Source organism: Eleutherodactylus coqui, chromosome 2, assembly GCF_035609145.1.
Source record: "Eleutherodactylus coqui strain aEleCoq1 chromosome 2, aEleCoq1.hap1, whole genome shotgun sequence".
NCBI lineage: Eukaryota > Metazoa > Chordata > Amphibia > Anura > Eleutherodactylidae > Eleutherodactylus > Eleutherodactylus coqui.
The window spans coordinates 69882168-69898318 of NC_089838.1; the positions used below are offsets into that span (position 1 = coordinate 69882168).

A 16151-nucleotide genomic window follows, 5' to 3' on the forward strand; every position below is an offset into this window, starting at 1 on the left:
GCGAGACAACCCCGATGCAGGGGTTAAAAAAACCACCCGCACAGCGCTTACCTGAATCCCGGCGGTCCGGCGTCTTCATACTCACCTGCTGAAGATGGCCGCCGGGATCCTCTGTCTTCATGGACCGCAGGGCTTCTGTGCGGTCCATTGCCGATTCCAGCCTCCTGATTGGCTGGAATCGGCACGTGACGGGGCGGAGCTACACCGAGCTACACGGAGCCCCATTCAGAAAAGAAGAAGACCGCGCAAGCGCGGCTAATTTGGCCATCGGAGGGCGAAAATTAGTCGGCACCATGGAGACGAGGACGCCAGCAACGGAGCAGGTAAGTATAAAACTTTTTATAACTTCTGTATGGCTCATAATTAATGCACAATGTACATTACAAAGTGCATTATTATGGCCATGCAGAAGTGTATAGACCCACTTGCTGCCTCGGGACAACCCCTTTAAGAGCATTGTTCTCGGAGTAATGTCCTATTTGTAGACAGAATGTTATGGAGCATTTGGAGATGAGCAAATTGATATGTTGATTTGTGAGAAAAAAATCGTATAACTTGACAGTGAATGACTGAAATCCCTGCACACACTATACTCTTGAGTACAGTGGGCAGTTCTACTCAGCGAATTGAATGTAAGCTCACACTGGGGTGGATGGCACTTATTGAGTGAACCTGGGGTGGTGGTGGCAGCTGTAGAATCTGATCTTGCTTCTCATCTACAAAATTGTCAGCAGGACGCTCCCTCAGGGGTGCCGGGGGCAGATGGTTTGTGCCAGAGACCTTGCATCTCAGAGTCATTGAAGAGTCTCATTCATCTGTTCTCGCAGGCCATCCGAGGGTTCAGGGGACTCTGGATCTTTGTACTAGACACTACTGGTGGACAGGCATGTCTCGGAAGATCCGCGACTTTGTTAAGGGATGCTCTGTCTGTGAACGCCGTAAAAGTCGGCGGCCGTGTCCGGAGGGGCCTCTGAGACCGTTACCGGTGCCTTCTCGCCCGTGGTCACATTTACCGGTAGATTTTATTACCGACCTACCTGAGTCTCAGAAGTTCACCACTATCCTAGTTGTTGTAGACCGTTTCTCAAAGATGGCACATTTTATGGCGCTAAAGAAGCTACCTTCTGCAATAAAATTTTCCAAGATTTTTGTAAAAGAAATCATTCATCTACATGGGGTTCCCGAGAACATTGTTTCTGATCGCGGTGTTCAGTTTGTTGCGCAATTCTGGCAAGCCTTCTGTAGAAACCCTAGAACGTCGTTTTCCTTCTCGTCAGCATTCCACCCACAAACTCATGGTCAGACGGAGCGGAAGAACCAGGATTTAGTACAATATTTACGGTTGCTTGCTAGCGAAAAGGCTCATCAGTGAGCAGAATTCCTGCCGTTGGCAGAGTTTGCACTAAACAACCGTACTTGTTCTTCCACTGGGGTATCTCCATTCCTTTGCGTATATGGTCAGCATCCTCACTTCCTTACAGCTATTTCTACTCTATCTGCCTGTCCTGCAGCTGATGTCGCCACAGATGCACTGCAGGGGGTATGGAAAGAAGTACAGAAGAACCTGGAAGCAACGGGGGCTCGTATGCAGTTGCGTAGTGGGAGGAGTCTGTCAGTATTTGAACCTTACAGGATGGGACAGAAGGTATATTTGTCTTCTAGAAATCTCAAATTGAAGGTTTCATCTTTGAAACTGGCGCCGCGTTACGTGGGTCCCTTTGTCATCACGCGGGTAGTAAATCCGCTTGCTTATGAACTTGATTTGCCAGCTACATGGAGGGTTCATGGGGTTTTTCATAAGTTATTATTATTGAAACCTTTTGTCCCTTCGGTGAGTTGGCTGTTAGCCTCTCTCCTGCTTCTGTCAGCTTTCCATCCAGGTACGCCAGCGTCCCTTTTTCGGTCCCTAGCTAGAGTATTGACCGCCGCCCAGTTGCCCGCCTGGGGTTAGCCAGGAGTGGAGGCAATGAGGCAGGGACAGCGGTTGTGGGTGAGATCTAGGGCAGCTGGGCAAGCGTATCACGGGTAGTATACATAGCATATCTCCTGTAGGGGTGCGCTAAAGAGGATGGCCTGTAGGGGGCAACAGACAATCAGTCTGATGCCTGAAACAAGAAGGAAAACACCCACAGGTGTGGTCAGTGCTATAAAAAAGGGTTGTTCCCACTACAGGAGGAGTCAGTGTCTGGCTGAGAGAGCCAGAGAGAGAGTGAAGGGGTGCCAGGCCCGTGTGACAGCTCAGTGGAGCTGGGGCTGCCAGTCCCGTGTGAAAGCTCAGTGAAGCTGGGGCTGCTAGGCCCAGTGTAAGGCTGAGAAGGCCAGAGGTGGACAGGGAGATGCCCCTCACCGCAACACCTAGGAGAGGTGTGTGTGCCTGGGAGATACAGGCTGGAGTAACTCTGTGACTTGCAGTAAGAGCAAAGAGGCGCTGTGGACGAGGCACTGCAAGCTTCCAGCAGGACCCCTGGGGATACACCTGCCCTTGGACATAAGACTGAAGGCACTAAAGACTCAGGACCAGCTGCGCCCTGGATACCCACAGGTCTGCGCAGAACCTATGGACTTATATGGTCTACTCAGCTGAGGATGTACTTGCTTTGCCCACGGACTGTGAAGGGTTAAAGCTATCAGAGACTTTGTTGTTGAAATTATTGATTATTACCCCTGGAGACCCAGTCATCTTTGTGTTGGTTAAAGTTTGTGTTAATAAAGTTCAAGTAAAGAAGGAAAGCTACCGTTTGGTGTGATATGTAACCCCCGTGTTGTCACATATGGTGGAGGATGCGCTGGCACAAGCGGTGAAGGTCCCAGCTCAAAGACGCCAGTGAGAAGGCAGACAACCTCTATAAGTATGGAGGAATTGCTGAAGTGGTTGATGCAAGAGAGGCTGCAGCAACAGGAGGAAAGGCAACTCCTGATAAAGCAGTTGGCAGAGTCAGCAAAGAAGAATGGTAACTTGGAGTGCCAAGTAAGTCAGCTCAAGGAAGAGCTGGGAATACAGATAGCCGCCTGCAGCAAAGCAGAAAAGCAAGCAGAGGTATTGAGAAGTATACTGGACTTCAAGAAAGCCCAAGAAGCTCGTCAGGAGCAGGTGCTGTCCCAGCTACAGATGAGCTTGGAAGAGAAAGCTGGAATACATGGAGTGCAAATCCAGGAGCTGGAACGGAGTCATGCTGTAGTTGTTGGGAAACTGTCCAAGCAATTGAAGCAACGTGAAAAAGTGAAAGAAGCCATGAAAAGTGAGTGTCTTGAGCTGACCCAAAAGGTGAAGGGGTTGCTGGAAGACAAGTGTGCATATGAATGCAATAAAAATACAGTGGAAATGCAGCTTCAAGAGCTACAAATGAAAATAACTGAAGGTGACAGTGTGCAGACAGCGTTGTCTAAGCAGGTGAGCAGGCTGCAGGTGAAGCTGGAAGCTCAAAGTGAAGAGTTCCAGAAGTTACTGCAGCAGAGGCTTGGTCTCAGTGCAGACCTGAAGACTATGCAAGGTGAGAAAGATGTGCTCCTCAAGCAAGTAGAGGAGGATGCAGAAGCTAAGAGAACCCTATCAGAGCAGATTGCAACACTTCAGGCGGAGGTGGTGGATCGGGAAGATAGACTGGAGAAGAGTGCTTTGTGTTTGGATTCCGTGGAAGAACAGAAAACAGGAATACAAGGAGAATTAGAAACCACAAGGCAGCAGTGTGAAGAGAAAACACCTGCCTGTGGTAAGCTTGAGAAGGTTAAAGTAAGTCTTCAGCAAGACGTAGAAGATGTTACTGTTAAGCTTGGTCAACAACAGGAGCTTGCGTCCAAACTGGAGAAGAAACAGAAGCTGTGTGAACAGAGGCTGACTGAAGAGAAAGCCAGATCTGCAAGAAATGCCACTGAATGTGAGTGCGCTGAAGAAAGGGCTAATGAGAGAGAAACAGAGGTACTAACCCTGACACGCACCCTGAAAGTGGTGTCAGAAGAAAGAGCAGAGCTTCAGCAGTTCTCAGAGAAATTGTGCATGAAGATGAAAGGCTGGAAATCAAATAGTCAAGCGGCTGAAAGAAGGGTTTAGAGACCAGAGAGGTCTAAAACACAGTTCAGACTGAAAAGAAAAAAGGTGATCTTGATAAAGAATCTGAAAGCGTTACAAGTAGTAAAGAATGCCAAATTATGTTTACAAAGGGAGACTATTAAAACTGAGAAGGTTTCACAAGTGGCGGCAGAAGTCTTGGAAGAGCGGCAGCAAAAGAATAATGACGTAAAAAGGCAAACCCAGAAAGTGAAGAAATAGTTTGTCCAAATGGTAGAAGCCTATCACAAGGATGCTGGCTCCAAGGACCCACTCATCAGTGAACTGCATACTGCCAAGCAAAAGTCAGAGTCAGAGGTAAAGGAACTTCGAAGAATGCTATTGGTTCTAACCGATGACAACACTGTACTAAGAAAAGAGATGGAATTGCTACAAAGTGAGGAAAAAATGATAGTTATAAACCTGAATAAACTAAAAAAATGAAGTGGAGACTGTAATCCATAACAAGGCCATGCTGGAGCATGAGCTACAAGAGGAACCCGTCAGTCAGGTAAAAACAGAAAGAGACCCCCGAGGCTGGAGTTTTGACCCTGGAGGGCCAGAAGAAGAAAAATATGATGCTGCCTACGGCCTTCATCAAGGGGGAGGGATATGTAGGGGTGCGCTACAGAGGATGGCCTGTAGGGGGCAACAGACAATCAGTCTGATGCCTGAAACAAGAAGGAAAACACCCACAGGTGTGGTCAGTGCTATAAAAAAGGGTTGTTCCCACTACAGGAGGAGTCAGTGTCTGGCTGAGAGAGCCAGAGAGAGAGTGCAGGGCTGCCAGGCCCGTGTGACAGCTCAGTGGAGATGGGGCTGCCAGGCCCGTGTGACAGCTCAGTGGAGATGGGGCTGCCAGGCCCACGTGACAGTTCAGTGGAGATGGGGCTGCCAGGCCCACGTGACAGTTCAGTGGAGATGGGGCTGCCAGGCCCGTGTGACAGCTCAGTGGAGCTGGGGCTGCCAGCCTGTGTGACAGCTCAGTGGAGATGGGGCTGCCAGGCCCGTGTGAAAGCTCAGTGGAGCTGGGGCTGCTAGGCCCAGTGTCAGGCTGAGAAGGCCAGAGGTGGACAGGGAGACGCCCCTCACCTCAACACCTAGGAGAGGTGTGTGTGCCTGGGAGATACAGGCTGGAGTGACTCTGTGACTTGCAGCAAAGAGGCGCTGTGGACGAGGCGCTGCAAGCTTCCAGCAGGACCCCTGGGGATACGCCTGCCCTTGGACATAAGACTGAAGGCACTAAAGACTGAGGACCAGCTGCACCCTGCATACCCACAGGTCTGCGCAGAACCTATAGACTTATATGGTCTACTCAGCTGAGGATGTACTTGCTTTGCCCATGGACTGTGAAGGGTTAAAGCTATCAGAGACTTTGTTGTTGAAATTATTGATTATTACCCCTGGAGACCCAGTCATCTTTGTGTTGGTTAAAGTTTGTGTTAATAAAGTGTAAGTAAAGAAGGAAAGTTACCGTTTGGCGTGATATGTAACCCCCGTGTTGTCATACTTCGTAAAGGTTTTGCATATCCAAGTGATTCTGACATTGTTTTTTTGCCACATGTACTTTATTTAGGTGGTAAAAATAGTCAGATAGAATTTGTGTATAATTATTAAAAGCGCCACAATTGGGAAAAAATTGTTAAAAATTTTAATTTTTTTCACATTTTCAATTGTAATATATCAAATATGTGCAAACATGCTGTACACATTTTTGATAAGACATATATTTCCCTCTGTTTACTCTATTCTGGATGCACATTTGAAAAGCTTTCGCTTTTTTTAACCATTTAGGAGACGTACAAATTTAACATTGATTATCAACATTTTGAGGAACACTTTGTTTTCCTACACCAAGCCAACATTGCAAAGGCTCATAGGTGTCAGAATGATAGAAACCTCCACAAATAATCCCATTTTAAAAACTACACTCCTAAATTTATTCACTGAGGGGTGTCATGAGTATTTTGAACCTACAGATTTTTTTTCAGGATTTAATGCAATTTAGAGGAGAAAAATAAAATTTCAGATTTCTGCATATATGTCATTTTAAAGGCAGTTTTTTTTTCACATGAGTGGACATGAAAATAAGGATTTGCACCCCAAAATGGATATCCCTGTTTGTCCCGTGTTCAGAAACATACCCATTGTGGCCCTAATATTATGTCCATATTCACAAAGGGGCCCAAACCAAAAGGAGCAGCCAGTGCCTTTCAAAACAGAGATTTTGCTTGAAGGTATTTTAGGCCCCATTGCCCACTTGTAGAGCCCGTAAGCGGCCAAAACGATATAGAACACGCACAAATGACCCCAATTTGAAAACTAGACCCCTTAACAAATTCATCTAGGATTGTACTGCTTATTTTGACCCCACAGTTTTTGAATGAATCTAAGCAAAGCAAATGGGGGAAAAAAATATGATTTTCATTTTTTTGGGCAATTTTGTCATTTTAAAAACATTTTTTTTGTACAGCACACTTATCAATGAATACTTGCACCCCTAAATGAATACTCCTGTTTGTCTTGTGTTCATAAATATACCTATTGTGGCCCTAATATTATGTCCATATGCACAACGGGACCCAAAATGAAAGGAGCAACCAGTGACTTTCAGAACAGACATTTTGCTTGAAGGTGATTTAGGCCCCATTGCCCACTTGTAGAGCCCTGGAGCGGCCAAAATGATGGAGAACCCCCACAAATAACCCCATTTTGAAAACTAGATCCCTTAACGAATTCATCTAGGGGTGTACTGCTTATTTTGACCCCACAGTTTTTGAATGGATCTAAGCAAAGCAGAATTAAAAAATTACGAATTTCATTTTTTTGGCAATTGTGTCATTTTAAAAACAATTTTTTTTGTACAGCACACATATGAATGAAGACATACACCCCAAAATAGATACCCCTGTTTGTCCTGTGTTCAGAAACATACCCATTGTGACCATAATTTTATGTTTGTATACACAACGGGGCCCAAAATGAAAAGGAACAGATGGCTTTCAGAACACACATTTTGCTTGAACGTGTTTTAGTCCCCATTGACCACTTGTAGAGCCCGTGAGGGACCAAAACGATGGAGAGCCCCCACAAATGACCCCATTTTGAAAACTAGACCCTTTATTAATTTTATCTAGGGGTGTACTGCGTATTTTGATCCCACAGTTTTTGAATGAATCTAAGCAAAGCAGAAGGTAATAATTACGAATTTAATTTTTGTGGGCAATTGTGTCAATTTAAAAACAGTTTTTTTTGTACAGCATACATATAAATGAAGACTTGCATCCAAAACTGGATACCCCTGTTTGTCCCGTGTTCAGAAATATACTCGTAATGGCCCTAATCTGCTTACAAGACACATGGCTGGGCCTGTAATAGAGGGAACACCTGTTGAATTTCAGGACACAACTGAATAAATTCCAGGCCGCATTGCCCACTTGTAGACCCTTTGAGCGGCCAAAACGATGGAGAATCCCCACAAATGACCCCATTTTGAAAACTAGACCCCTTATCGAATTCATCTAGGGGTGTACTATGTATTTTGCTCCCACAGTTTTTGAATGAATCTATGCAAAGCAGAAGAAAATAAATACAATTTTCATTTTTTTGGCAATTGTGTCAATTTAAAAAGTTTTTTTGTACAGTACACACATGAACGACAACTTTCACCCTAAAATGGATACCCCCGTTTGTACCGTGTTCAGAAACATTGTGGCCCTAATCTTCTTACAGTACACATGGCTAGGCCCATAATGGAGGGAACACCCGTTGGATTTCAGGGCACAACTGAATAAATTCCAGGCCCCATTGCCCACTTATACGGAAAAAAAATTGACTTCCTAAAAATAATCCCCCCCTACCCCCCGCAATCCCCATTTTTTAGCATTCCTTAAATCTTAGATAAAAAAATAATGTAAACTGCGTTTTATTCCTCAAGACGGGGGTAATTATGGAGGCTGTTTGGAATGGGCACATGGGGCAAGAAAACCAGGTATCCCTCCTTCTCCCATGCTTTTTTGGGGGTATTTTGTGACCTCAGTAGCGGGTATGGGTGTAAAAAGTAGCGCTCTGTGAAGCTTCGTACGCTTGCGGAGGTACGGCGGTCTCACACAGAAGGCGCTCAACAAGCTGCTCCTGGAACTGCAGGAAGGCGAGCGTTCCCGGGGCTTCTTGTAAATTGCGTATTACAGGTAGCGGTCTGAATAATGCCGGGTTCACACGACCGTATGTGGAATCCGTTTGCATAAGCCCACAGCAGATCCCAGCTGTGAGCCCGGCCGTGGCGCTGCATACAGCCACGTAATGTACTGCGCATAACTGTTTTTTGTTTGTATTTCCCGCGTTGTCGCTTAGAGATGACCTGGGTACCCGCAGCACGTATACAATGTATTTGCATATGGGCTGTGGGTATATCTGCGGTCATAGAGCACAATTGGCTCTAGGTCGCTGATATCCGTGGTAAAATATAACATGCTGTGTTCTGTTTTCTGCGAGTGGATTACGTAATTCCGACCCGCTAATTAGGGGGAATTGTGTAATCCAATGCATGTGATTGATCCGTGGATTACCGCTGATCAAGCGCATGCAGAACCGGTCATGTGAGACCGGCCTAATGTTATATCGCTACTTTTTTATCACGTGACTGGGGACCGCTGAACGAGGCCACTGGTCACTGCTCCAAGCACTCAGCGACCGTTGGTCGCCAAGAGCAAGGAGATTTAAAATTTCCTGGGCTCCCCGGCTCCTGCAAATGTGTCCGGCATTTTGCTGGCAGGCGCATGCGCAGAAGCCGGAAGGGTCCATGGAGGTTAATCGCATCTGGATTCAAATGCGGAAGCCTCCGAGAAGATGTTTCATCTCCTCTCACTGAGCACGTTGGTGAGGGGAGATGAAACTTCCACTTTTTAAAGAACTTTTAGGTGATCGCCATTATGCATTGGATAACAGCGATCACGTGACCAGTAACCACATACCGCGGCCCCCCGTGACATCCCTAGGCTCTTGGCTACCTTTAGTAGCCAGGAGCAGGGAGATTTTAAATTTCCTGGGCAATCCTTCACTTTTGCGCATGCGTCCGCCATCATGCTGACGGGCGCATGCGCCGAAGCTGGGGTAAGGTCCGCGGATCATCATCCCATCAGGGCACAAATCCGGGGACCTTGGGTACATAATTTCATCTCCCCTTTTGGCTACCTACAGGAGCCGGGAGCCAGGAGATTTTAAATTTCCCGCAGCTCTGGGCCTTCCGCGCATGCGGCTGACGCGCATGCGCAGAAGGCCAGCTTCGGGGCCAGGAGGACCAGGACAGCGGGGAGCAGTGCGGCGGACGGCGGTGAGTATTCTCAGCTGCCCCCACAGATCCGATCCATGAGGGCAGCTGAATCTTTAACTTTTTAAAAACATTTTTGAACTTTTATGCGATCGGCGCTATCCATTGGATAGTGCCGATCGCATTGCCGGGGGGAACTGCCCACAGCCCGGGATGACAGCTCCATGCTGTCGGCTGCCTGCGGGCACCAACAGCATGGAGCTGTTATGTCCAGAGCCCACGTGGCATTAATCCCTGCAGGACACATGTTTTTACGTCCTCAGGGATTAAGGCCCACTTGGGCAGGACGTAAAAACACTATCGGCTGGTTACTAAGGGGTTAAGGTGACCCTTCAGGCCTGGGCAAAGAAAGATGGCCGCACTGCTTCTCTGACTACCTGATGGACACTGTGTATTACTATGCATCATTAGAGTATGACACTGCACCTGCTTTGATTGACCAGTGCTGCTCACATGACCAGTGCTGACCAGTTGGATTAGCATATAGTGTCTTAGAATACCAATGCATACTGTAGAGGAAGGTCTCATGCGTGACCACCAGGTAATTCAAACTCTTCAGCTGTATAATGAGGAGGAACAGGGGGCTTGGGACCATCATTCTGGTGATTGGTGTGGGTTCCAGTGAGTATAGGCTCACTGTGATTTATTTTTGGGCATGCCAGCAGGATTTTAAAAAATAGTACCCGGAAAATCCCTTTACCTAGCTCATCTCTATAATGGTCTCTTGAAACAAACAGACAATGAAGAGACTGACACTTTTGTTTAACCCCTTAGTGGCCAGCCCATAGTGTTTTTACATCCTGATTTGCTGGGCTTTAATCCCCAAGGCTGTAAAAACATGTTTCCCCTGGGGATTAAAGCCCTGCAGGCCGTGGACATGACAGCTCCATGCTGTCATTTACCAGAGGTAGTCATGGGGGTCCGCGGGAACCCATCCCCGGTCACGCGATCGCTGGTATACAGCAGATACCGGCGATCACATTAAAGTCAATGCAAAGTAAAATAAAGTTAAAGTTTAACCTCCCCTTATGGTTTGGATCTGTTAGGGGAGCTAAGGATACTCGCCCCCATATTCCATGATATCCTGCAGCGTTCTGATCCTCCAGGACCTGATGCCGGTCTTCTGCGCATGAGCGCCAGACGTTATTACGTCACATGCATGCACAGAAGCCCAGAATGGATAACAGCAATCATGTAAAAGTAAAAAAAAAAAAACGGTAAATAAAAAAAAAAAAGAAAACAAAGTTTGTTTTATCTTCCCTCATGGATCATATCCGTGAGGGGAGATGAAATTACATACCTAAGGCTCCCAGATTTATCCACGGACCTTACCTTGGTTTCTGTTCAAGCTCCTGTCGCCAAAAATGGTTGACTCATGCGCAAATGCCACGGATTCCCGGGGTAATTAAAAATCTCCCCATTCCTGGCTATCAAACGTAGCCAAGAACTTGGAGATCTCATGGGGGGCTGTGATATGGGGTCCTTGGTCATGTGATCACTGCTATCCAAAGGATAACGGCAATCATGTAAAAGTTTTTAAAAAAGTCAAAGTTTCACCTCCTGTCACGGATACAATCCATGAGGGGAGGTGAAATTACTTACCTAAGTACTCCGGCGATGTCCCCCAATGGGATCCTTATCTGCGGACCTTTCCCCAGTATCAGCGCATGTGGCCATCACCAAAATGGCAGGTGCCAAAGTGGGTGGAGCCTAGTGTTAGACAGAGTGACTGGCCCATCCCATTTACTATAATGTTCACCAGAAACTGGCACACATATGTAAGCTCAGAGTTGACAAAAAAACTTGTTATTTGTAGAACTTATTCCGCAGCGCTTTCAAGAAAATTATTTTTTACCCCCCACCAAGCTGGGCACTCATTTTACTGACCTTAGAAGGATGGAAGGCTGAGTCAACCTTAGGCCAGCCACCTGTACCATGTGGCGATTGAACCTGCAACCTTCAGGTCATGAGCAAGAACTTAGGACTGCATTTATGCTGCCTTAGCACTCTGCGCCACATGAGACAACGACTTCCACCAAACGCATGGAGGCAACGCCAGATACAACTAATGTATTAAGAGTCACAAGCCTCTCAATACATTTGTCACAGAAACCCTAGAGCATAGTTTATTTAGACCGCTGTACGATCCGGCAATTCAGGTCACTTTTCCCCTTTGTGTCTTACTTCTTATAAAACTATAACATGACTTTTACCAGACTGTTATTGGGACTCAGACTTAATAAATGCCCCACTATACCGCATAGAGATCATCATGACCTGTAACCAAATACTTCAATAACACATATAATAGTAGGGACAAAGTAAAATGGTCAGATGTTGAGACACAACACGTCTGGAAAATGTATCCTGAGAACCCCATGATGTTATATGTTTACACTGCGAAACTGAACTTCACAAACAAATGGTGACAAACTTTGTCTAAATCCTCTAGTTTCCCATTAGCATCCTAGAGTAGAACAGGATCATTACAGAGCTATAAATTTTGCAAGTCTTGTAGCAGTAATACTACATCTCAGTGGTATAGCAGTACTAATCAATTACAAGGTACTTCAAAAAAAGATGCTTACTGTGAAAATAATGTCCTCGACCGCACAATGAACTTGAACACATATTCCAGTGCTTTCAAAGTCCTTAGGATTGGCTCACACTGCTCTCCTCTGCTGGAAATATCTAAATATTTCTTCAAAACAGTCATTAGTTTCCTGTCAAGAAAATATTTTCCAAACAGATTACTGTTTAGTTGCTGTGCTACATAAAAATGTCCAACCATTAAATGAAATTATTTCTGAATCATTCATAGAATAATTTATTGTAAGTATATATGTGATTCAAGGGTAATTCATTTACATAGAGTTATTAAAATTAATCATTAAAGGGATTGTTCAAGACCAGAACAACAAGGTCTACGTCTAGAAACAACCCCCACTTCTCCTCCGGCTGTTCGGATATAACAGTTCATCCTCATTAAAGTATACAGGGCAGAGATGCAACACCATACAGTCATACATTTTCTTGAAAAAAAAACATTTTTTCCAGCCCTGGATAATACATTGAAGCTATGGTTTAAATACATTGTATTCTTCACACTATAAGATGCACCTGACTACAGGATGCACACAGATTTAACCCTTTCCAATCCACTGTCTGACGTCTTCCTACATTCTGATTGAAGCTTGTACAGCTCCAATGTCAGAAGACGTCCGATAGGGTATTCTTACCGTCTATCGCCAGCCAATCTGCTGTCGGAGCCTCTCTTACGCACACACACTGGCTTTAGCCAGCAGATGGCACCGTTGTATAACAGCAAAAAGAGAAAGCCTTCGAGGAAACCTTGAATCCAAAATTGGATTGGAAAGGGTTAAGAGAACAGAAGACAGGAAAAAAAACATTACATGCTGATTAACATTTCCTTGGTGGTTTAAAGAAGTAGAGCGATTAACATCACTAACTTATATCTCATGCTTCAAATTCAGAGCCCCATGCAATGGCAGGCAGTGGGTTTTGATGGGGTTCTTAAGGACACGACAGTTCAAATGGAGAAGTTAGAATGTTGGATAATTCTATATTTTACTAGAGACAAAGAAGAAAGAACCTTGGAGGAGTCTTATGGGGAGATCTGCTGATGATAACTCGGAAAAATCTATTTTTTTGGACTATAAGATGCAGCCCAGGTTTAGACAACACAAAATTAGAAAAAAAAATATTTTATACTAATTAAAATTTTCCAGTTGGTGTTATAAAGTGTTGGGTTCAATGTCATAAGGTTGGTTTAGGGTAGAGTTTGTGTTTTTGGTATACTACGGCAGGTGAGGGGGTTAATAGCCAACAGTCTATTCCTGTTAAATTGGATTGGCATTGCCATATGTGAGTTGCGCCCAAGAATCTTGGGCATGACTTGCATCAGACATCATGTATGTGTCCTATCCAATTTGAATAGGGAGTGTACATTGCATGCCATATTCCCGTATTGACAAAAATAGGACATGTGGCTATTTTTTTTCACACAGACCATCGGTATGTACAGTCCTGTAGGCTATCATTGGTCCATGAAAGACACAGAGCACACAGACCAAAGATATGCTCATTTGAATAAATTCTGTTGTCTATTGAAACAAATTGCAATTGCTGCCCACATAAATGTTTGCATAATGTGTCCACTTATCCAGCTTTATCATTATTGCTTTACTGCCTGTTTTTACTCCCTCTATTAGGCCCAATGTCTATCGGCGTACCTGATTTGTGAAACCCACATGGGGCACCCGCGTAGGAGATCCACAAATCAAGCCACCCATCGGGATGCATTAGCATCCGCAAAACAATTAAAAGCATGCGGATGTCAATTTTTTCCAGCGTGCAGATCAGGAAAAAAAATTGCAGTGTGCTGCATTTTGTGTGGATTCCCACACGGACAGCATTGAAGTCCATGGAAGCCGTCCGATCCGCGGCACAACCACAGTTGACACTGTGGAAAGCAGGAGATTTTGAAAAAATAAAAAGGACTGTGTATGTGCGGGGCACCTCGGGACGGCATCCACTGCGCAGAACAAAGAAAATCCGGCTGGGACGCAGAAGACGCGCACTGCATCCGGACCAGTAAGAAAACTGTCCGTGGTCGTGGGCACAGGCAGATTCTGTGCGGGATCCTGCACTCAAAATCCACTGAACGATCAGCGATCTGCTCATCGTCCATCATTTATGCTGCATAAACAATGGATGATGAGCTGATCGCTCATCGTTCAGTGTAAATAGCAGCCGTTCAGCATTGAACAGCCGCTACGTTATGTCAATGGAGAGGGGCGGGGGAGCGCGAGGAGTGAAATCTCCTGCTGCCGCCACACTGTGAGCCAGCGATAGTGGCTCCTGTGCAGTAGCACAGGAGCTAATATGTGCGGGGACGAGTGTTGGGCATCGTTTGCCTGACACTCGTCTTGTCTAAATGGGCCTTAAGTTTATACCACCTATCAATTGGCTGAGTTTACAGTTCTGGCACATGGTTTTGCATTTACAACGCTGCCCTTTTCCTAATAAACCACGTCCCTTTGCAAGCAACATACAGAAAGTGTCTAAAACACATCATAAATATGATGCAAGGCATTTACACCAATGTTTTGGGTTCAAATAGAGGCAGAATTTTGGTCCTTTAGTTTAGTAAATCTCCCCAAAAGAGATATTTATCATTGTTTTCTATGGTACTTAGAATACATAAATGATATAGAAAGTGCACCAGTGATACCATTTACTAGTATTAAAATAGTGCATGACATTGTAATGCTAATGTACACAAGGCCTTAATGCACGCCACTTTTATGTGCGTGCCCAATAATATTCATATCAATTATGGTAATTCATGTAGCTGCTTCCCAAATCCTAGCTAGATCATTTCCTTAATGCTTTTAGAAAATCTTTAAAATATATATTCAATATTTTCCATTTTTGCTGATAGAGATGAGCGAACGCGTTCGTCCGAGCTTGATATTCGTGCGAATATTAGGGTGTTCGGGATGTTCGTTATTCGTAACGAACACCATGCGGTGTTCTGGTTACTTTCACTTCCTTCCCTGAGACGTTAGCGCGCTTTTCTGGCCAATTGAAAGACAGGGAAGGCATTACAACTTCCCCCTGCAACGTTTAAGCCCTATACCACCCCCCTGCTGTGAGTGGCTGGCGAGATCAGGTGTTCGCCTAATATAAAAGTCGGCCCCTCCCGCGGCTCGCCTCAGATGCGGTGTGAGTTAGATGAGGGACAGTGCTGTTTATACCGGAGCTGCTGTAGGGAAAGAATTGGTAGTTAGTGTAGGCTTCAAGACCCCCCAAAGGTCCTTATTAGGGCCACTGATAGCTGTGTGTTGGCTGCTGTTAGCAGTGGCATTTTTTTTTTTCTCAAAATCGGCTCTGCAGAGCGTTGCACCCGGCATTAGGGACAGAAGTGCTGCATAGGCAGGGAGAGTGTTAGGAGTGAGTGTAGCCTTCAAGAACCTCAACGGTCCTTTCTAGGGCCATATTTATCCGTGTGCAGTACTGTCCAGGCTGCTGTTAGCTGTGCTGCATTTTTTTTGGGCTTCTCAAAATCGCCTCTGCAGAGCATTCCACCCTCCATTGATACTGCAGGGAAAGAATTGTATAGGCAGGGCCACAACACAGTTATTATTCATAGAATATACGCAGTGCTGCCTTTTGGTGGAAAAACAAGTGGAAACAAATCTATTTGTCCAGCCTGTGTCCGTCCTTACGGGCGGTGGACACGTGTGAGCTGCGTGAAAAACATTGCTAAATCATACGCACCCAGCTACGCTTTACTGCTGGCTTCGCCATTTGCTTTCCTTAATTGGGGAAAAAAAATACCTGCTCTGCCAGAGTTATAATAACTCTGCTACCCTCACGTTCTGTGACACATAAGCAGGGACACAGCACAGTTATTAAACTTCTCATGTTCATTGAATATACGCCGTGCTGCCTTTTGGTGGGAAAAAACTGAAAACAAATCTATTTGTCCAGCCTCTGTCCGTCCTAACGCCTGTGGACACGTGTGAGCTGCGTGAAAAACATTGCTAAATCATACGCACCCAGCTACGCTTTACTGCTGGCTTCGCCATTTGCTTTCCTTAATTGGGGAAAAAAAATACCTGCTCTGCCAGAGTTATAATAACTCTGCTACCCTCACGTTCTGTGACACATAATCAGGGACACAGCACAGTTATTAAACTTAGATTATTCATTCACTAGAGGCAGTGGGGCCTTTCGTTTTCCCAAAAGGGC

The 16151-nt window shown here is 45.4% G+C and overlaps 1 protein-coding gene across 2 annotated transcripts in view; it reads right to left on the reverse strand.

Annotated features, from left to right (window-relative positions):
- Nucleotides 1-16151, reverse strand: part of DOCK2 (dedicator of cytokinesis 2) — a 677690-nt gene that overhangs the window by 452777 nt on the left and 208762 nt on the right. For both annotated transcript variants that reach the window (XM_066591098.1, XM_066591097.1), the window contains exon 22: nucleotides 11963-12097. In XM_066591098.1, coding sequence (XP_066447195.1) covers nucleotides 11963-12097 — 135 coding nt within the window. The remainder of the gene's footprint in view (nucleotides 1-11962; nucleotides 12098-16151) is intronic.